This window comes from Urocitellus parryii, chromosome 1 (assembly GCF_045843805.1).
Source record: "Urocitellus parryii isolate mUroPar1 chromosome 1, mUroPar1.hap1, whole genome shotgun sequence".
Classification (NCBI taxonomy): domain Eukaryota; kingdom Metazoa; phylum Chordata; class Mammalia; order Rodentia; family Sciuridae; genus Urocitellus; species Urocitellus parryii.
In genome coordinates, this window is record NC_135531.1 from 251261219 (window position 1) to 251284118 (window position 22900).

At 42.7% G+C, this 22900-nt stretch overlaps 1 protein-coding gene across 1 annotated transcript in view; it reads left to right on the forward strand.

Moving 5' to 3' along the window:
• Kiaa2012 (KIAA2012 ortholog) overlaps positions 1-22900 on the forward strand; it is a 106869-nt gene that overhangs the window by 25956 nt on the left and 58013 nt on the right. Inside the window, exons 8-12 of the mRNA XM_077795065.1 lie at positions 2535-2703; positions 5511-5708; positions 9551-9715; positions 13128-13225; positions 18520-18532. Coding sequence (XP_077651191.1) covers positions 2535-2703; positions 5511-5708; positions 9551-9715; positions 13128-13225; positions 18520-18532 — 643 coding nt within the window. The remainder of the gene's footprint in view (positions 1-2534; positions 2704-5510; positions 5709-9550; positions 9716-13127; positions 13226-18519; positions 18533-22900) is intronic.

The window sequence follows — 22900 nt, forward strand, 5'->3', positions numbered from 1 at the left end:
ACACTTTGGTCAATTGAGGGTCTGTCTACCTTTGCAAATATAGAGTAAATTTTGTAAGTTTATCAACCCCCTCCAGAAATCCATTCTCAGAGATGTCCTTGACCGTCTCTGGCCTGGTTCTGCCTTGCAATTCTATATGGGTCTTTGATGGTTTTAGAGGCACCAGTGATGAATGGGAATGCTTAGGGGTTCCAGAATGTTCTGCCTCATTGCAGCTACGTGAATGACAGTAGGTCATTTATGATATCAAAGCCACAGTGCCTTTATCTGTATGCCTGGATAATGATGCCAATTTTGCAGTTGATGGAAGGATGAGAACAGATAAGGAAAGAATCTTCTGTCTATATGGGAACTACCATGATATTAATTAATTGTGGAGATTTGGGTAATCTAAAGTGTCCCTGAAGGATCTGTGGGCATTCAGGTGGTGCTAGTGCCCATGAGGAGCATCGTTTTTCATTCTACTCAGGTTTTTCTGTTTTCCTGTGTCTGAGCTGCTCTAAACCTCTCCACTCACACCAGAAGGGCCAAGAGCAAACAGCAGGTCTGACCTGTCAGAGTCACCACACGTCTAAGGAAAGGCCTGGCTCTCACGCCTGGCTCAGGCCAGAGCTAAGCTAGGCTCAGAGGAAGAGGAAAGGAGTTTCTTCCCTCAACCAAGTATTCATTTAACAGAGGAGAGCAATATTTTCCACTATATTAAAACTCTGTGTGAATTTCTAATTAGAATAAAGAAATTAAGTCTTGGCTTGTCAACCATACCTCACACAAATAGTTTGAGTTTCCACACAGATTTCTCAATGCAGTCCTTGTCACACTAAATGCACAAGGTCAGTATTCACAAAAGGGCAGTTAGTGGGCAACAGGCACCTGGACAGGGAAGGTCTCCAGGAGCATAAAGATCTTATGTGCATGTGTTTGGTTAATCATTTTCTTAATGTCTCAAAATTATAAACATTATCCTGCATAAATTGGGAAGAATTTCCTTCCTCAATCAACTGTAAGCATAGAGGATGCTTACGTGTGTTTCTGATCATTTTTTTCTTTTTACACAGTGAAAAAATGAGAATGTTTTTATTTTTCCTCCTGTGAAATCGAACTCTCTGAAGTCCAGGACCATATACATTTCATAGAGCCAAGTTCATACGTTAACAGTTGCAAGCTAAAAGTGAAATTTTCAACAACTTCTGAATAATTGGAAAAGGGAGACTGTAATACCCTTATTTTATCTCTCTCTCATAAATGTATAACATTTTTTCAACCATGTTAATATGTATATTTTATATGTATATATGTAAGTGCATATTTACATATATATAATATATATATGTGTATAAAAATATATATACCATGGTGTGTGTGTGTGTGTGTGTGTGTGTGTGTGTGTGAACAGAAAGAAATTGGGCCAAGGGCTGGGGGCTGGGAATGTGGCTCAGGCGGTAGCACGCTCGTCTGGCACGCGTGCGGCCCGGGTTCGATCCTCAGCACCACATACCAACAAAGATGTTGTGTCCGCCGAGAACTAAGAAATAAATATTAAAAAATTCTCTCTCTCTCTCTCCTCTCTCACTCTCTCTTTAAAAAAAAAAAAAAGAAGAAGAAATTGGGCCAACTTAGTTGGTGATTCTGATACACATGGTTGATGATTGTTTTTTAGCTATGTTCATATAATTGTGAAGCTTAGATTTTCTGCCAGAGGCCAGATAAGGTATTAAACACTAAAAATTTAAAAATAACCTACTCTCAGAGAAATAGCATAGAAGTAACCCTAATTCCAAACACTATTGTAACTACATATACTAACTCATTTAATCCTCACACAACCTTAAGAGATTGGTAATATGATTACTTTTATCTCCCCCACACCTTACCTGTGATTGTACCCAGGAGTGCTCTACCACTGAACTATATCTCCAGCCCCTTTTATTTTTTTATTTTGAGACAGGGTCTTGCTTAGTTGCTGAGGCTGGCCTCAAACTTGTGATCGTCCTGCCTTAGCCTCCCAAGTCACTGGGATTACAGGCATGTGCCACTGTATCTAATTACCTTTATTTTACAGAGGAAGACATTGAGGCTTAGAGAGGTTACCTTAGGTTAAACAAACACAAATACATATTCTTATATTCTGCCCCTTCATACCTGAAAGTTTGCAGTCAAACAATGTTCTGACCTGGCTTTGCCCCTTAACAATATATGTGGAGATTTCTCCTTCTCCATACATAGAGGTCTCAGTGATATCATTTCAATTTGTATCAGTTTACCCAGCTTCATGAGAAAGAAAGACAATATGTCCTCTCAAAACCTCTTAACTCTGTTGGTAACTCTCAGGATAATCCAAGGCAGGATGCCGGCACATATCATCCTCGCAAGAGACAAGCCAAGCAGCCCCACTGAAGGCAGGAGCTGGATTAGTTTTGCTCCTTTCCCCAGCAGCTTCTGCAGCAAGATAGACAATAAGATACAATATTGTTTGCCCCCTGCAGGCAGCAGGGTTTGGAGACCTGCCATGTTGATTTTGTGTTTAAATTTTTCAGGCGCCAAAGGCTTTGAAATTACCTCCCATTTCAGAAGAACCACCTAGAGTCCCCAACCCCCTGAGGAGGCAATTTAAAGCTAATGAACCCCCAACAGAGCTCTTCATCATCCCAATGGAGATTCATTTCCACACCAAACACCCCCCAAAAGAAAAAGCCTGCAGAAGAGGTAGGTACCTTTTATGGGTGTTCCTGAGAGAACTCAGGCCTGCAACAAAGGACTGACCCTTGGGGTCCTCCTGCCAGCAACCCACTCCTGAATCAAGGCTGAACTTCCCAGGGTTATCCTCTTCAGATAAATTTCTTTAAAAGAAGTAAAAGGGGTAACTATAAAATCTAGAATTGGGTCTCTTCTGGTCACATTTAATTGAATTTTTAAAATATTTATGGAGTCCTTCATTAAGCAGCACATTTTGCTGAAGCAGGAAAGGAAACAAAGACAGGCATGCCCATAAACAGGTCCAGTGCACCACAGGTGTTATAAATGTGCAGGAATTTTCAGGCAGCGTGCAAAACAAAACAAATGCAATACCAAACGAGACATTTCGAATTGAAATTGTTTTTAAAAAACTGGTTAAAAGGAGCAGAAAATAGATGTTATTAGACATCGGGGATGAAGTTACAGCTAACAACTGAATTTAGCAGAGTTTCCTGGCAATCAAGGTAAAAATAATTCTTGGATCTTTGAGCCTTCATTTTATAAAAGAAAGATAAAAGTTTGTCCAAAAAGTCATTTTCATGATTTTGAATTAGGTTATTATGTTAACAGATGACGTCTACAATCCTTGTCAGGGCAGAGATTTTGTGCTTCTCAGCAAAAGTTTTTTTCTTTTCTTTCTAAAAGGAAAAAGAAGGTTTATTGCCTTGCTAGCCAAAGAGAAACATTTAAGTATTTTCCTAGTTGTAGATGGACACAATACTTTTATTTTTATGTGGTGCTGGGGATGGAACCCAGTGTGTTGTGGGCTAGGCAAGCACTCTACCACTGAGCTACAACCCCAGCCCTCGCCTCAGCCAAGTTGTAAGACATTATGTGCAAGTGAGAAATCAGGGGACTTAGGAAGGCTTTTGAAAAAGGTCTAGGTGATCTCTCACCCTGTGTCACATGGAGAAATTCTTTCTGACCTTCCTAAGCCATTGTGTAGTATGCTTGCCTCAAACAAGTTATTGCTTCTGGGACTTTTTTGGGCAGTCTAAAGCAAAAGGTGACTCCAATATTGAGGGGTTCTGAACTTTCTAGAAACTTCATCAGAAACTGCCAGTGATTTCTTAAGAGAGTTTTGACTTCTGGCCATTTTGTTCTAAGGCTATGTGGAATTCTCACTGTGAAGAATGCCTAAATATTTAGGATAAAAGATCAGTCATTGGAAGGGAGCATAAGAGAACTTTCTAGAGTGATGAAAATGCCTAAGTCTTGGTTGGTTGTATAGACTGATACATTTGTCAAAACTCATTGAATTGCATACTTAAGATCTGTGCATTTCACTATTTGTAGATTTTACTTTAAAAAAAAGAAAAAAAAAAGCTCCTTCCAACAACAATGACAGAACAGTGCTTGTAAATGTAGGTCTTATTCAGGTATGATGAGGCCAACAGATCAGAAAACAATTGCACTGAGAAGATGGTTCATTATTCATGGTTCCAAGAGAAGTGGGCATACCAGGACCTTCAGGGCCACATAGGGAAGCACTGGGGTTGGTCAGGAGGCAGAAAGTGAGGGGTGAGGGTGGGGGTGTGAAGTGTCTTTATTATGACTTTTGCAGAAGCAATGTACAAGGCAGGGTGAGCAGGCTAAGCAAATTTAGGACTGGCTAGTTTAACTAATCCAGTGGGCCCTCGGATATAAGGGCTATCCCTGGTTGCCTGGTACTGGCTCTGGGGTGATTAAGGCAGGGAGATAATGACCCAGAAGGATAAGAGCTCAATAAAGGAGATAATTAGGTGTTAAGGACTCTGGATTGGTTGGTTTACATGTGACAAATACCCTCACAGGATAGTCATTTACTTTCTCTAGGAGTTGGCTAGCCTTGGGAGGGACAGTCTCCCCAGGGTCAATAGGCTCCAGATGTCAAAATAGCAAACAAAAGACATACTTAACATGAACAGAAAAAAGATTATCCACAAGAGAGGGTTAAATCTGATGTTTTTCCATGATGACCCTGGCAAGAAGGTTAGGAAGACCACTAGGCCATCATGAACCAAATTCTGAAAGCTATTAGGTACAGTGAGCTTAGCAACACACTGTCAAGTGAAAATAGGAATAGAGTATTAAGAAAGTAAATCCACTGGGTTCTTCTTTCCTTTACAAGAGGAATTTGAAGAACAGTGAGAACTCCTTCAGTTAGTAAAATCAGAAGCCTACCCCAAGACTGCTGTATTGGAAGGGAAGAAAGGAAGGGAAGGAAGGAGGGAAGAAGGAAGGAAGGAGGCAGGCAGGATCAGCTAATTCCAGGACCAGTTGGACCTAGACCTCATAAAATATCTGGGCAGCTCTTGGCTAAGTCTCTCAGGTATGTTACCTTCTCTCTTCAAGCATGCTCCCACTTGTGGCAACAAAGATGTCCTCCTGCATTCCATGCTAACCTCCTACCTGCTTACCTTTATTAAAAAAAAAAAAAAATATATATATATATATATATATATATATATATATATATATATATATATATCAAAGCTCTTGCTGAAGTGCCAAAATTACCTCTGATTGGCCAAGCTTGGATTATGTATCCACCACCTCTACCCAAGGTGCACACACACATACACATCCCTCCCCCAGAACTAATCACTGTGGCTAAGGCAATAATGTCCACCTGCAATCTAGGCTATAGTCACATGCCCAACTCTGGAGTCAGGGAACGGACAGAGCTCCACCCAAAGCACATGGCATGAGCCAGGGAGGGATGGGTCTCCCAAAAAAGAGACACCTGGCAAAAACAATGGCCATCTACTACAACTGGCTTTCTCTTTGTCTCCTAGGTGCTCCATGCCCTGAGTCAGAACCAGAAACAGAAGAGGCCAGGCCTTTATGGAGGCCTCCCCTGAAGCATGCGTCATTACAAAGGCCAGTGGCCATAACTGTGCATCTTCCAGTGGACACAGGCAGGGACACGCCCTCTCCATCAGGTAGCTCCTCCCTCCCTCCAGCATCCCACAGGAATCTCACCCTGAAGGAACGCAAGGCAAGACACACAAAGGGCCTCAGCCAAGAAAAAGAAGGCTGGAAGGGAGGTCAGTTCATCCCTAAGCACTTGAAGATGGCTTTTGTTCAGGCAGCAGCTGCCTTAACCAAAGTGCTTTAGTACAACTAACTTAGTATCTAGCTCACAAATTACTTACTCACTAAATCATCCTTCTATAATATTTTCCGGTTGCAGATGTAAAATGGCACCAAACTCATTAAAAATTTGCTGTATGCCATATAGTTAATTGTTTTTAAACAATGAAAATCGGTTTAAATCTGTTTATGGAAATGTACTTGTTTGTTAAAAAGTCCAAAATATCAATGAAGATCTTCATGCTAGGCTTTCAAAATATCATATGGTCTTTGGAATTATACACATGCATGCAGCTAAGTGTGTATTTTAATGTGTTAGATAGGTTGGAAGTGATGGACCATATTTAGAAAGCTCCCCGTTTTCAGAAAACCGAGCCTTCTTTTCAAGAGGCATGTGCAAGATGACACGCTCACAATGTCAAATGATCTCTGACTAGTAAAGCAGGAAGAGAAGAATGCACGTTAAGGATGTATATCCTTCTCCCTCTGTACCAATCACTGTTCTTGGTTTTTAACATGTATTATCTCAGGCACTCCACCACCATCCTATATGTTCATTGTACAAATCAGAAAACAGAAGCCCTGAGAGATAAGTGACTTGTTTGAAGTCACACAACTCCATGTGACCTTGCTGGGATTGGAACTCGGGTTTTCTAGGGCCAAAATTCAGATTTTCACCCATTACACTGCACTGCCTTTCAGAATAAATCCATCAATAAACTTGGCTCAGGACATTTTTGAAACATGTAGGTTTTAAAAACATCCTCTGACTATTGGGGCAGAGGCTTATTCAGTATGTTATGTGAGCATTCATCATCCTAAAGACTTTACAGTTTCCTTTATACAATATTGAAATGTGGGCAAGGGTCACTCTGTGTGCAATTAGTTAAGAAAGCAGCTTTCTACCTATGGGTACCCTGTCGAGTGCACAGCCAGAAGTGCTGCAATAGTCATTTTTTTGTTGCTGTGACCAAAATGTCTGACATAAACAACTTAAAGGATGAAAAATTTATTTGGAGCTCACAGTTTCAGAGGTTTCAGATCATGGTCTTCCAGCTCCATTGCTTTGGACCTAAGGTGAGGCAGAATTATCATGGTGGAAGGGTATGGCAGAGAAAAGCTGTTAGCTCATGGCAGCCAGGAAGCAGAAAGAAAGAGAGAAGAAAGGGCCAGGGACAAGATCAGTCCTTCCAGGGCAGCTCCCAGTAACTTACTTACTTCCTCTAACCAGGTCCAACTTCCCAATAACCCTGTTCAAATTAAACAATGAGGGTCAGAGCCCTCATGATCTAATCATTTTCTAAAACTCCCACCTCTGGACATTGCTGCCTTAGGGAACAAATCTTTACATATATGAGCCTTTGGGGAACATTCCAGATGAAAGCCATAACAGCCACAAGATAAATGACAACATGGGCAAGTTCTGTCTTCAGTATGGTTCGTCTTGCACTGCTCTTTGCTAGTTGTGAGTTGCCATATCCACCCAGCAGGGGCTCAGTTTCTAGAGCTTGTCCATCTCCTGCCAGCCTGCCAGGCAGAAATTAAGAAGTCTGTGATACATAGATGTGAGTTAACCTAGTAGTAGATGTGACCTAACCTAGTAGTAGATGCATAAAGAAAGGGATCCAAAGAAGCAAGTTTTTCTTGGCATTCTGCTCATACCCTCATGCAGGGGTATGTGGTAATATTTACATACACATACATACATTCTTAAGTACATATACTTACTTACATACATGTAGTGCTATTACTAAGCTACATCCCCAGCCCTTTTTATTTTATTTTGAGACAAATTCTCACTAAATTGCCCAGGATGGGCTTGAACTTGCAAACTGCTTGCCTCAGCCTCTTGAGTAGCAAGGATTACAGGTATGCACCACCATGCTTTGCTGCAAGGGCATTTAGAGCTAAAAATTGGGACTGTCCCATGGACACAGAGATTGCACATGCCCATATTCTTGCTTAGCCCTGGATTATTTCACCTTTAATAGCACAGAAACCATGTTTATATCTTCATATTCACACATACATATTTTATTTTATTGTAAAACCATCTGGGAGCAAGTTCCAGACATTTTTATATCTTATTCCTTATCACTACATATCTCCTAAGAGAAAGAAAGTTCTCTTCCTAACTACAATTATCACACTCAAGAAAAGTATTATTAACGTAATTCTATTTTCTAATATACAATCCACATTCAGATTTCTCTTATTATACTAGTAATATTCCTTACAGATTTTTGTTTTTCCAATCCAGAATTCAACTCAGGGTCATGCATGACACTTAGTTGTCACATCTCTTTGGAATTTTTTAATAGAGGAGTTCTTCAGACTCTTCTATGATTATCAACATTCTTTTTTTAAATTTTTGTAGCTGCAGATGGACACCATATCTGCATTTTATTTATTTATTTTTATGTGGTGCTGATGATTGAACCCAGTGCCTCACACATGTGAGACAAGCGCTACCACTAAGCTACAGCCTCAGCCCTGATTATCGACATTCTTGAAGAAGATGGGCCAGTTGCCAGAATTACCACCCAGTTGGTCTGTTTCCTCATAATGAGATTCAGATTCAACATTTCTCACAGGAATATCACATAGGATGTAGTGTCCTTCTCGGTGCATCACATCAAGGGACACAAAATGTAAATTTGCTCGATTATAGTTAATGTTAAATTTCATTGCTCAGTTAAAGATGCTGTCTGCTAGATTTCCATTCTACAAAGATTCTTTTTCTCCTTTGTAATAAATAAGCAGTCTGTGATATTTTGAAGCGGTATGGGAAGCCAGCTTTTAAACCCCAAAAGTAACAGTTGTGTTGGACGTGAAATAAACATCACTCTCTCTGAAAGATGAAGCCAAAGCTCAGTCACTTAGGTTCCTGGGTTTCAGCCACCCTAGCCCAGTCCCTGCGGGTTATGAAAAGAGAGAAGAGAGGTGGGGGTATGACGTACTTTCTCAAGTGTTATCATCAATCCTGTGACCCTTTGACTATCCTTTGGAGGGTGGTACCTTTAGCCATCCATTTCTCTGGGTTCCAAATCCACACCAATAACAAATCAAAAGTAATAGCAAAATACATATATATATGTACTGAACTCAAATATTTTTCTTTCCATTATTCACCAGATGATACAGTATAACTACTATTTGTGAATCATTTACATTGTATTAGGTATTATAAGTAATCTAGAGATAATTTCAAGTATATGAGAGCATGTAGGTTCTATGCAAATACTATGCCATTTTCTATAAGGGACTTGAGAATCTGAGGATCTGGGTATCCAGCATGTCCTGGACACTAAGGGGCAGCTTTACTTCCTACCTTACATATCATAAGTATGGAATGTGGCCATTGGCTCCTCCTAGAAAAAATCATTTTGTGGTCAGAAATCTGTATCCAATAATCCCATGAGCTCTAAAGCTGGGGTCTCCCTTGTCAGAGCCTTCAGATTGGGGGTGGAAGGAGTCTGCAGCATCTCTAGTCCTACTTCCATCTCAGGATCCCACCCATAAGATGAGAATAACAAACACCAAGACTCAATTCCTCCCCAAATGAAGGGCAATTTCATCTTGGCTACGGGCGATATCTGGTCCCTGTTCTTTAGCGAGATGGGAAAAGAGAGGAACATCATCCTAAGCATCAGGAACTAACAACCAAGTTAGGAAAGAGATCCGCTCTCCCTCTGCTGATGCAGAAGCTCTCACTCCTGTTTTTCCCCTTCTACTTTTGAAGTTGACAGTGTTCTGTCCCTGAATGTGAAACCACCACTGGACCTCCCACCCCTGATTAGAGAAAGGAAACGGCGGGAGAGCCAGGAGGACCGGGACAGCCTCCACACATCAAGCCGCAGCAGCCCCACAGGCACCCCAAATGTGAGGACACTGGCAACAGGACAAGGTACTCATTCCTGGGGCTCGTGGATCCCCCTCCCTGGTCAGCTTGTGGTTATTTCACACTTGGGGCTGCATGGCGATGTCAGTTCCTCCTTGAAAAGGGGAAATCAGCAGTGTTCCTTCCATGTCAGTGGGATTCATGTTCACGCATCCTAAAGAGTCGGTACAAGTTTGAGGGTCTGCTGCACCAACACGTACAGCCAAGCCGTTTAGTGCTTTCCTTGCCCTGGCAGCAGCGGGTGATGACGCAGCTCAGGAGCTCCTGGGAGAGGCACACACTGGGTACCACAGGCATACTCCACACCCAGTCATAACCTACCCGCGAGGTAAGAGACCTTGGGACCCTGCCCATAGCAAGAGTCCTCAGAAGCCACCTTCCAGCCTAGGCAGTCACAGAGAGCAAAAAACCCTGGCTTTCCACTGGAGGGTGAGGCAGGGCAAGACCACGCCCCCCTATGATTTAGCCTGCTTAAAGGTCTCATCCTGAAAGAGCCTGGAGACACAGTGCTTAGCCAAGTGCACCAGTGCAAGGGCGGTGCAGTAGCAGTGACCACAGGAGCTCTCAAGTTAGCTCACAGAGCGAAGATTGCTGAGTCCCCATCACCCCCCAAAAAAACCCAGGGAGGTGCCATGCTGGAGACTGACAGGCCATCATCAAGAAAGCACAGCCCAGCCAGCTGCTCCTTCACTGCAGCCCCGCCCCCAACCACTTGTGAGGGGAGGGACGACCAGATGAAGAGGCTGGCAAGTGTTTGGGGACAGATTGTGCAAAGAAAGGCTGTGAGAAGCTCACACTCAGAGGACGTGGGACTGAGAGCCATCAGGAAGATGACAGATAGCACTCTAGCATTTCAGGCTCACTCAGAGACCGGATGCCTCTCTATTTAAATATTCTCTTTCTGTCTCTTTACCTCTTTTTTCTCTCCCTCCCTGCCCCCTCTCATTCCAACCCCAAAGCAAGTATAGTTAAATTCTTTTGTTTGTTTGTTTGGTTTGGTTTGGTACCAGGGATTGAACCCAGCATGCTTAAACACTGAGCCACATCCCTGGTCCTTTTTGCTATTTTATAGAGAGACAGGGTCTTGCTGAGTTGCTTAGGACATCATCAAATTGCTGAGGCTAGCTTTGAACTCACCATCCTCATGCCTCAGCTTCCAAAAGAGTTGAATTTTTGTAAATATAAATTAAATACACCTAGATCAATAACTCCATTCTGTGCTTGCAGCTTCTCTATTTAAGGCTGAGATGGTCAAAATACAATCCCTTCCTCCCCACAATCCCCCACACTTACTCTTTCTCTCCCCCCCCCCACCAAACCACCTCTGACTGGAGCCTTCTGCTTTATGCTGGTGTGGCACCCCTGGTCTTCTGATTCTAAGGCAAATGAGCCAGGCTTGAAGGGCTGTCCTGTCAGCACCTAGGACCATCTCGTGGAGGTCCTATCGTTCAGGACAGATCACAACAGACGGACACACACCTTCTCTTGGATAGCCTTATAAAGGGAGAGTTCTGACTGGAATGTATGCCATGGCCATGACAGGGACAAGAGGGCAGCCTCAAGTCTCAAGTGTGTATGGTGGGTGTGTGCACATGTCCAGGTGAATGTGTGTTGTAAGCACATGTCTCTGAGTGGTGGTGTGTGTGTGCTTACATACCTGTGTGGTGTGTATGTGTACTTGTGTGCATCCATGCACACTCATGAGTGACTTTGTGTCTATAGATGAATGCAGGCCTATGAATGAGTGCATGTTTCAGTATATGTGTGAATGTTCATGTGTGACACATATGTACATATGTGTATACATGTGTATGGGCCTGCATGCCTGTGTGTGTGGTTGTGCATGTGTACATGTTTGTCTTATGATGGTAAACATATATGCATGTGTGCAAAAAATGTGTAGCTCTATGTGAACATGTGTGTGTTGTGCCTTGGTGTGTGTGTGTGTGTGCACGTGTGTGTGTGGACATGTGTGTGTGTGTACTCCTAAGCACTCTAGTTGGAAGCCTGCCCTACCCTGATCTCTTTGCATTGGAGATGGGGAATACAAGTGTGGTATAATATGAACTGTATTTGGTCTTTGTCACAGAGCTAAAACCCCTGGAATTTCCAGCTTGATAGGAGTATCATTCATAGGGAGACCCTTTGATAACAACTGAGTTTATGCTAATGCAGTAGCTTAGAGTAGGCCCCACAGATAACCTCAGAATGGGGCCAGACACCAGAAAGACCAAGTAATTATGGGATTAGAAGATTGGAGCTTTCTGCCCCACCCACCAGCCTCCAGAAAGAGGGGAGGGATAGTGCTGGAGATCAAGCTCTCAGAGAGGGTTGATGAGCTTCTGACTGCTGAAAGTAGGGGTGTATGAGGTAACGTGCCCAGAGAGAGCATGGAAGCTTGGCATGCACGCCCCTGCCAGACCTCACCCTATGCATCTCTTCATCTGGTATTTACCTCCAGCTTTTACATCTTTTATAACAAACCAGTAAACTTAAGTGTTTCTTTGAGTTCTGGGAGCCAAGGAGCAAAAATATTATGTTCAAGGAGGGAGTCAGAAGCACAAGCCACCCACCGGGATGTTCGATGGGTATCTGAAGTAGGAGCAGTCTTGTGGAACTGAGTCCTCACCCTGTGGGAGCCATCTTCAGGTAGATAATGTCAGGACTGAATTGAGTAATAGGATGCCAAGTCTCGGTCTGCTAGAGACGTGCTTGGTGTGGGGGGAAAAAAACCTTCACATATCTGGTCACAGAAGTGTTCTGTGGTGAATGTGAGAGTAGAGTAGGTGAAAAGAGTTATTTGGATTCTTGTTTTGTTTTTTAATTAATTTATTTACTTTTGCCTTTATAGTAAGGTTATAGAGACACCTTCATTCTTTTTAAGTAACTGAAGGAAACATGGCTTCCTTCTGCTCCTTGGCCTGAGCCGCTGGAATGCCTAAGCAGCGCCAGCATTTGTGTCCAGGTGTCAGCTAAGCAGGCTGAGTGCTGCCCAGAGGCATCTGAAGGACAGGGAAAGCAGAGGCAGAAGTCACCAGCCCCATGCCTAGAGGCTAGGCTGTACAACCTGGAGAAAGGGCTTCCTTCCTGTCATATGAGGTGCCCCCAGAAGCCTTGCCCTGCCCCCAAGAGGCCAAAGAGACTACCTTCTCTGGACTCTCACAAAGGCATGATAGGGGCTTGTGGCTGCCCCCTCCTTATTCATCCCTTCTTGACCCCCAGAGGACAGGGCCTAAGCAATGGCTCTGCTCTTCCACCTCCCAGGTGTAGGGCTTGTCCTGGACTCTGGCAGGCACCTGAGCACACCAGCAACTGCGAGCACGTACCCATCAGAGATTAGGGGAACATAACATTCCAGGTTCAGCCTCCCTCACCCACACTGGGGCTAATGTTGCCCATGCTTATGTTTATTTTCAAGAAGATTCCAGAGATCCTACACTGGGGCGCTTCTTGCTGGGTCCAGATGGAGAAAACATCTGCCCTTCCCTCCCAGAGCCCACCGGAACCAAGGCTACTGCCAGGTCAAGAGTGAGCTGACATATCCCAGGTCAGCCTTGGCTTCAAAGGGAAAGATTTTTACCTGCAGCTTCCAAAATTCCACAGCAGCAGAGACATCATTAAAAACAGACACAAGTCAGCCGGTTTCTCCCCTCTCGCTGACACAGAGGTGCTTCTGTAGCTCAGACACAATAACCCTATGTTCACATAACAAGTTCACTCTTGCTGGAGCATCTGGAGAGAGGAGTTCCAGAGGAATGGTTTGGAAGAGGTCTACTGTGCCATGCTGATGCCCTGATGGGGATGATAAAGCCCTTTTGGTATTTGCCCAAACTAAACACTGCCTTTTCTCTTCTTTCCAACCACTCTCCAGAGGTGGAGGTGGCTAATTAGTAATCCGATCAGGTATCCTTGTCATGTGTGTTGGTTCATTGCTGTGAATCATCTGGCTCCTAACAGATAACAAAGCAGTTTCCAAAACTCCTCCTGGCACATTCACTTTTTGGAAAAGAGATGCTGGCTCTGGGCAGTAACCATTTTGCAAAAGGAAAAAGACAAAGTCAGAGGGTGTCAACCACCCTGAAATTGACATGATGTGTCCACATGAGTTGTGCAGCCAGCAGGCCCCTCAATGAGGGAGAAGAAAAGCTGCACTCATTTGGTGGGTTATGCCATAACTGGCTTAATAAAAATTTTTTAAAAAGTGTGGAATTAAAGCCAGGAGATTTGAGTCACCCTGGCTTGTCCTCTATGTGGCCGGATGACTTTGGGTCATTCCCTCATCCATTCTCTGTCCATGGTTCCTGCATCAGAAGTGAGGGGACTGACCTCCTTGCCACTAAGAAACCCCCTGACTTGCTGCCTTTTGCAACCTGGGTCTGTTGCTATTGAAGTAACCACCTAGTATGTGGATTTCCAGAAAGTAGAATGTGCTTGGTTCCAAATTCAGTGTCAAAGAACTTCCATCACTGCTTGGGTTATGTGAGATGAGTATAAAAATATCTTGGAATATCTTGGTTCTGAATTGGTGGGAACAGGAGTGAAACAGGTGGAGGGGACTGCCCGTGTGGCACAGCTGGTACAACAGCTGGACAGCAAATGTGATTCTGTTCACCTGCTGCACATTTGTCCACTGTGTTCCAGAAGACATAGTTTCCCTTTTGGCAAAGCAAAAGCCAGAAGCAGAAAAAGAAATATTTGGGCTTCGGTCACTTCAGTATTCCCAGCACCTAGCACAGTCCCTGACACATAGATTTTTCAAAAGAGAAATCTTTTGATAATTTCCAGTAGAGAGAGAAATGAAATTTGTGCTGAATAAATGGAGACTTGTCTCCATTTTGTCCCAGTCCCATGGACAATACATTTAATCCCACTTGCCTCTCAAATCCAAAGGCATTCACCATGTGTTTGTTGAATGAATGAGCTGATCCAATAATCAATTTGCTCAGTCAGTCACTCTCTTCTTTCTTGTCTGTCTTCCATATATAACTGGTTGACCTTCAGCCTTACTGGTGATTGGATGGTCCCCTGGAAGGTGGGGGAAATTCTTAAACCCACATCTTCCTACAGGGATCTACAGAACAAGTCTAGCTTTCTAAGAATTTCTATTAAGGGAAAAGGTTGTTTGTTTCTTTGGGGAGACTTGGTTTTTTTGGTCTGCTTTGGTTTGGTTTGAGAAGTATACTGAAAACAAAACTTTTCCCTCTTACCCAGAATCTGCTCAGTTTGTTCAAATCCATCTCCATCACCATCTCTATTCTCCCCTTCTCATCTCATCTCCCCTTACATTCCAGCTCACCCTTTTCTCATCTCTTTAAGGAGCCCATTTGGTCTCCATTCTTTTCTCTCCAAGCCTTTACCCAGATCATCCCCCAAATATCTAGTATAGCTTTATCTACTCTAGGACTTTTTTTCTGAATAAATCCTCATCTCTTACAACTGCCTCCATGTAGCCTTGGCCCATTCCTCTCACTTGATCTCACTTCTGTGATGACTGTATTTGTATTTGTCTGCATCTGTTTTCTGTTTAGCTCCCAAATATAGGAGTCCTATATATTCCTATCTAGGGAACTCTTTTTCTTTATCATATGTCCAAGAAATGCTTGTTGATTGACTGAATACTCCAGGTGCCATAAAGGAAAATTCTTTGGAGATCATGGTTTTTATTTTTTTAATTAAAAAAAAATAAGTAAAGGAGGGAATATGATCTGTCTGATCTTTCTGAAACTTTCAGACTCTGTCAACAACTATTTGGAAATAAATTCTTAGGCAATTAGATCATGATCTCTTGCTTTCAGACAGCATCAAGAGATGAATATTACCTTCAGAAAAAAAAAAAAAAAAGATGTGAAGACTAGAGCTGGAATTTGACCCTCTTGGTCATGTTGGGATGTTGCAACACTTAGAAAATTCAAAGGCTTAAGAAAGAAAAAGTCAACTTGGACGGATATGAGTCAAAACATTGGATTTGCTTTCTGAATTGCTTACCCCTTGATTCAAATCCTTCATCCATTCTCCTGGTCACAGTGCCAGCAATAGACGTTTTCTCTCAGAAGTTCTTTTATTCAGAACTTTTTAATGCAAGAAGTTCAAGAATGTTTGTGCCAAGGATTCAGACTGGGATTTCAGATCTGTGTAAACTTAAATTCCTGGTCTCTTCCAGAGTTCTAATTAGCATTTGCCCTGTATAAATAGATTTTTTTTTTTACTCCCAAAATGTTTCTTGTTTTATTTTGTTGTTGTTGTTGTTTGTCTATTTGTTTGTTGTCATTTAACTAGCATCCTTTCCCCTTGCAACTCTTCCCTGGGATGTGGTTTCAACACATGTCCACAAATTCTTTGACACTTCTCAGCTTCTGGGCGGGGGGGGGGGGGGTCTCCTGCTGCATCATAACATAACGGAAGGGAAAGCAAGTGAGTGCCAGAGAGACAAGGGGATTGCTTCACTTTATAATAACCCACATCACACTAATAGAATCCTTCAAGAGTGAGAACTCACTGTTTTGCTTGGGTCCCATGAGACAGCAGAGCCCTCATGACCAAAACACTTCTTGAAGATCCTACCACCTCTCTTTTAGGGATCAAATCTCAACATAAACCTTGGTGGGGGAGAAACCATTGTGGAATCATAAAGGCCTTGCAGCTTTCTCCTTGCTTAGATTATTCCTTCTGGAGAAAGATAACCACTGTGTCTGCCATGAGGCCACTCGAGCCGTGTATGGCAAGCAGTCCACATGGCAAGGAACCGAAGCCTCCTGCTAACAGCAGAATGAATTTTTCAGCCCTGCAAGTGAGCTGCCTTGACAGGAGATTCTGCAGCCCCAATTAAGTGTTCAGATGACTACATCCCTGGCTAGTGGTGTAACTGTGACCTCATGAGAGGCTAAGCCAGAATCCCACTCCTACACCACTCCCATATTCCCACCAAAAAGATGAGATACAACACAGGTTTATTGCTCTACGTCACTGGGGTTTAGGGTAATTTGCTTTATGGTAATAGACTAATATATTTGGTGTCATTTCCTGATGGTCTATGATTTGGTAAACAGAAAGACCAAGGGTCTGAGAATATCTCACCAGGTCTCCAAACAATGATTATTTGGGGACAAACATATGCTCAGTAGTTGATTTTCTGTTCTCCACTTTGTCATTTGTGATAAGTTGTGGGGTCCCCTTGGGAAGACCTACCATGTTGGTAGAATATTTGATAAAGTATGATTTTCCTTGAGAAGCCTGTCTCATAGCAGCTATTGTCTTAAAGGTGATGCTTAGAGATTCAGAGGAGAATTAGATGATACCATGTAAGGAAGAAAAAAGAACTCTGGACTGAATGTCTAAAGTCTTAGGTTTTATTTCCAGTTCTACCACCTGTGGTTTCTGTGATCACAGGCAAATCACTTCTTTCCTTTGGATCTCAACTTTTTCATATGGAAACAGAGAAGTCGGTATTACATCCAGTCTTCACAGCACATGTCCAATGGAATAAATGCCAGGGCCTCAGAAGGGAAGGGTTCTGGGGTCAAATCCATTTGGGAACCAGTGGACTAAAGTTAAACAGATTCCTGACCAAGGACTTCATAGAATCTCTCATCTGCTAATGTGAATCATAGTTTTTCAGATGGGGATATTCATCATTTTCCAAACTTATTTGATCACTGAATGCTTTTGTTTTCAGCAACGCATCATGTGAATCTAAATTGTTTTTGGAACATACTTTGGGAAATGCTAAACTCTTGATTTCTAAGGTTCCCTTCCAGTTCTGATAGGGTATGTTTCTAAATATGCCCCTTCCCCAAGGAGACTCTCAGTGGGGGCAGTTCTGCTGTCTAAATCCTGAAGCAGGATCTCAGTCATTCACTAATTTATGACTGTTCTTATTCTACAACATTAGTTCTGAATCACAGGGTCCACAATCCATCCACCTCTAGGTGGGAAAGAAGTAGAGAAAGGTAGAGGAGATCTATGTGGTAATAATTTACATTGTTCCTTTTGCCCAGTGTTTCTTAATAAAGCAATAATGTTGGCAGATGTTACCAGTTCTACTGATTTCAGGTCAAATGTTTGAATAAATGAAAACATGGCTGATATGGTCATTGGGCACCCAGAATTTCCTCCCAGTGGGCCTTTCTGTATAACAGATGCTAGAAGGCTAAAAACTACATTTCCCAGATAACCTTTGCAGCTAGGGGGCTGGATGCAAATTACGTTCTGCCAATTAGATGTGCTTGCTTGAGATTTGGAGAGCAGAAGTGAGGCAAAGGTGTCCAAGTCTGGGGCAACTTAAGCTGGCATTGAGCTCATGAAGACTGAGCATGACTAGAAGCAGTTGCTGCTACAGAGCTTTTTGGGTTTTGTTTTGTTTTTTGGTGCTGGGGATTTAACCCAGGAGTGCTTCATCACTGAGCTACATCCCCAGTCCGATTGATTAATTGATTGACAGATTGAGAGAGAGAGACAAGGTCTCACTAAGTTGCTGAACATCTCACTAAACTGTGGAATCTGGCTTTGAACTGGGATTCTCCTGTCTCCGTCTTCCAAGTCACTGGGATTCTAAGTTTATGCCACCACACAGGCTCTGCAGCAGCTTTTTGACCCAGTTTATTCCAAAAATATGTGGGTGGTTTCTGTTCTGCACTGAACCCTAACCAATAAGCTCTTCTTACAGAAATTATGGAAGATTCCCATCAGCCTCTGTATGGAGCTAAATTGGGTTAGTCACATGTACCATAGTGTTGAGTGATGGCAAAAAGGCCAGCTGTAGCAGTGTGTTTGTCCCAGACATTGCCACAGAGAAACCAGGAAGGCCTCCAAAGCCCACACTGAAAGGTGTCCAAATAGCCACCAGCAGAGAAGCTAAAAAAAATTAGAGCTCTCCTTCCTTCCCTTTGACAAAAACCTTGTGATTCCTATAAACACAAAAACTCCTGACCTCATAATTAACTGAAAAGATACCATCATCACCACTTAACTTTCAAAGAAGAAAAATGTCAAAAATAATAGTTTGCTCTGAATATACTAGAATTTCTTTTTTTGAATAAAAAGTTTACTAAAAAGGACTGAAGCATATTTATCTTTATTTTTTGCAGATGATATATCTTTTTACAGAGCATATAAAGCTAGGAATTCTATCTCCCCTTTTGGAGAACTCTAAAGTCAAGAGGGACCTTGGAGCTGGGCAAGATGGTGCATGCCTGTAATCCCAGCAACTCAGGAAGCTGAGGCAGGAGGATCATAAGGTGAAAGCCAGCCTCAGCAACTCAGTGAGTCCCTAAGCAACTTAGTGAGACCCTGTATCAAAACAAAGAATAAAAAGGGCTGGAGATGTGGCTCAGTGGTAAATCTCCCCTGGGTTCAATGACTAGTACCAAAAGAGAGAGAGAGAGAGAGAGAGAGAGAGAGAGAGAGAGAGAGACCTTGAGCTTCACTGTTTAGAAAGAAGTATGTGGTTCATGTGACTGACCCATTTTAGCTCCATACAGAGGCTATGCATTTATGCAAAGGAAGCATTTAATCAGACTTGCTCAGACACCAATAGATAAAAACAAAAAAGCAGAGCTGTTTGAGTGAAGTGAGGATGGTCCTGCTTCTCTCTTAACCTCTCCATAGTCCAGCTAAATCTTCCTCTCGTAAGGCATTCTATGGAGGGGGTTGGGGAATGTCCATGCAAGGTCACTAGAGCTGGAAGGCCATGATCAAAAAACTCTCATTTTATGGATAAGAAAATTAAGGCTCAGAGAGGTGTGATTTGCTCAAAATCATACAATATATATGGCAAATCTGGGGTTCTGCGCTTAGTTAGGTGGGAGGTCTTCCCACAACATCACACTGCCTCTAGTCCCTTCTGTCCATGCTTTGAGGCTTCCAGAACTAGCTAAAGTCTCACCTTCATAGTGACACCTGACCTGACCTCCCCAACCACACAGTATGACTGTCTAAGCCTCTTACTAGGCACTCCCTCACTTTATCTTTTTTTATCCTTTTTCTTCTTTCCTCTTCTAGATCTAAAACTTTGGTTGGTAGACTCCCCTTCTTTACTTCTGAATATCCCAGAAAACAGCTGGTACTCACAGAGCATTGCCCATAAACATTGATCAAAACTATTAAGTAGTAGAGACTTTAATTGTTCCCCAATACCCATTCTTCCATTATTCCATTTATTAATAGTATCTCTGTCCTTGAACTTTAACTGAACACATGGCTACCTAAAGATGATTTCTCAGCATCCTTTGCAGATTTTCCATATATAAATTGTAAAGTGATTACATTTTGACTAATGAGATGTGAAGGAAAGTAATATGTGCTACTTCCAGGTCATTTCCTTAAAAGAAAACCATTTTCCCTGCCCCTCTTCTTTCTGCTTAGTCTTGGTTGCCGTGGGGAAATAGCTTTAACCATGGAGAAGAAAGTCATACTCAATGGTTTAATGAGGCAAAAATATATAAGGAGCCAGGGAGCCCAGGTAACTTCATAGAGTAAAACCATCCTGATCTGCCCATCTACTTCTGGGCTCTTATGCAAAAGAGAAGCAAATGTTTATTTTGGCAGGGGGGAGGAGGTCATCTTGTTACAGCAGATTACTTTGTACCTTAACATGATCTGCTGGCCTATGTCATGTTGATCTGTGAAAATTAAAATAGTTCATACCTACACTCCATCTTGTAAAGTATTAAGTAAAATTCCAATATGAAATTATCACTGGGCCTAAAAGAAGAACGCCCATTACATATGTTTGACTCCTTTGATGTAATGTTCTGAACACCTACCATGTGCAAGGGATACAAAAGGATGTTAATATTGAGAGTGAGGGGCTGGGATTGTGGCTCAGAGGAAGAGCGCTTGCCTTGCATGCGTGAGGCACTGGTTCGATCCTCAGCACCACATAAAAAATAAAATAAAGATATTTGTCCACCTATAACTAAATATATATATATATATATATATATATATATATATATAGAGAGAGAGAGAGAGAGAGAGAGAGAGAGAGAGAGAGAGAACCTTCTCAGGCCCTAGGCTACATTAGTCGTCCCATTTTGTCATTTCAATAATCCTAAGAAATATTTTCATTCACATATCATTGGTGAAGAAATTGGGACACAGGTAGATAACTTCCCTGGTAAAGGGAGAGCTAGAATTCCTTCCTAGGCCTGTCTGTGCTTTCCTCACTCAACTCCCCAGGACGCTGCACCAGTACTGTGGCTAATGCCCTCAGAGACCTCACAATCTGTGCAAGAGAACAGATTCACAGGCAACTTTCTCTGCCACAAAGCAAAAGGAAATGCATCTATAGAGGAGGCCTAAGCAACGTAGTTCAGGGTTGCTCAAAGAAGGAGTGAATAATTCTAGCTTAGGAGACTGAGAACAGCTTTGACAAAGCAATCCTTTTTTCACTGACCTTTGAGAAATTAGTATAAGTAGAAAAAACAGAGAAGGGGAAGGAACAACACAGCCCACTCAGAGACCCACATGAAGAAAGACAAAAAGAGGCAAGGGCGTAGCAAACATGTGGGAAATGAGCAGTGGCCCAGTGTGAGGACCACAGAGGCAGGGAGGTGGGGCTGAAAGGCCAGGGCCAGACCAGGGAAGGCCTTGTGTGCCAGGCTAGGGCTGAAATTCTGCCTTTTAGGCAACAAGGAATCACAGATGTTTGAGAAGGGATGTCATGCAACCCAATGTGTGTGCCAGCATGAAGGAACAGGAGAGGCAGAGAGTCTTGGCTATGGAAAAATCATCCATACAACTGCTGATAAAAGCCTGGACAGGGTTGGGATTGTAGCTCAGTGGCCAAGTGCCTGCCTCACATATGTGAAGCACTGGGTTCAATCCTCAGCACCACATAAAAATAAATAAACAAAATAAAGATGTTGCATCCATCTACAACTAAAAAATATTTTTAAAAAAGAGCCTGGTCAGAGGATGATGAAAATGAAGATCCCCAGGGACACTGCCTGGATGTGGGGATGTCAATCAGCATTTTGAAATCAGAGTAACCAGTGACAAGCCTGTTTGTGGAGTCTGAAAATTGGCTGTAATTACCTTTATTCTGTTTTTACTTTTAGTTAAGAAATTATTTTGCGGGAGACGATGTATATGTGGCTCCTGTATTGAAATTAAGATAAAACAACAATTAAGGCCCTGGAGCCCACATACCCCAGCAACAGCACCCACAGGCCCACAGTTCCAGGGGCCTCCTTTCAAGTCACAGGGCTCACAGCACACAAAAAAATAGATCCAGTGGTATGTGCCCCTCAGCTTGTCAGTAATGCAGTGTGGCTGGTTTCTGGTTTATATGCTACAGGGAAAACGATTGAGCTTTCTAACAGACAACCGTGGAAAATAAAGAGTTCTAAGGATAACCCGGAGAGCAGATTTCATGGGAGCAATGAGGCAAAGGGTGCGGTGATGAATGGTGATGGAAAGTGTTGGGGTAACCCTCCTCTACCCTCTCACCCGACACACAGAGTTTTCTCTTTCAGGACTGTTATAGCCCCTTTTTTCCTTTGCAACCACCGACCACTCAATTCTTGGAGGGAAAATTAACATTCATTATGCAATTTATCTCTCTCCTTTTAATCCAGAGTGTCTGTCTCCAAGGTCCCTACTCAATAATTAATGTTTGTTCTCATTTTCCATTCTCCAGAGCATCTATTCTTGAACTGTGGGGTCAACAATTAACACTAATTATGGCTTTTCCTCCCTCCACCGTGGGCTCTCGGAATCCCAGGTTGCCGGCTCCGCCTCGGGGATGGGCGTGCATGTGCTCTGTTGGTGCAGCGCGCAGGCGCACAGGAGGCTGCCTTGCCCAGGCCTCCCAGCCGCTGAGCCAATCAATAAAGACCAAACGTTCTTTTTTTTTGGGGGGGGGGACAAACTCCCTAATATATTTATTACCAGTAATGAGACAATGAAGCAAAAACAAATAAAATACTTGAAATAAATTGAGGTGGGTCATTAGCCTAAACGATCTCTTTTCCAGATCAAATTTGCTAGGATTCCCTTTTTCTTTCTTATTATCTCACATCTTTCTCTCTCTAGCTCACTTCTGGCCGCCCCCCTTACACACACACACACACACACACACACACACACACACACTTTCCCTTTATAAACCATTCTTCCTTCATTTAGGATCCACTCATGGGGCCTCTTTGCTGTTACCTGTCCCTGAACTTTCTTTCTTAGGTCTGTCATCCT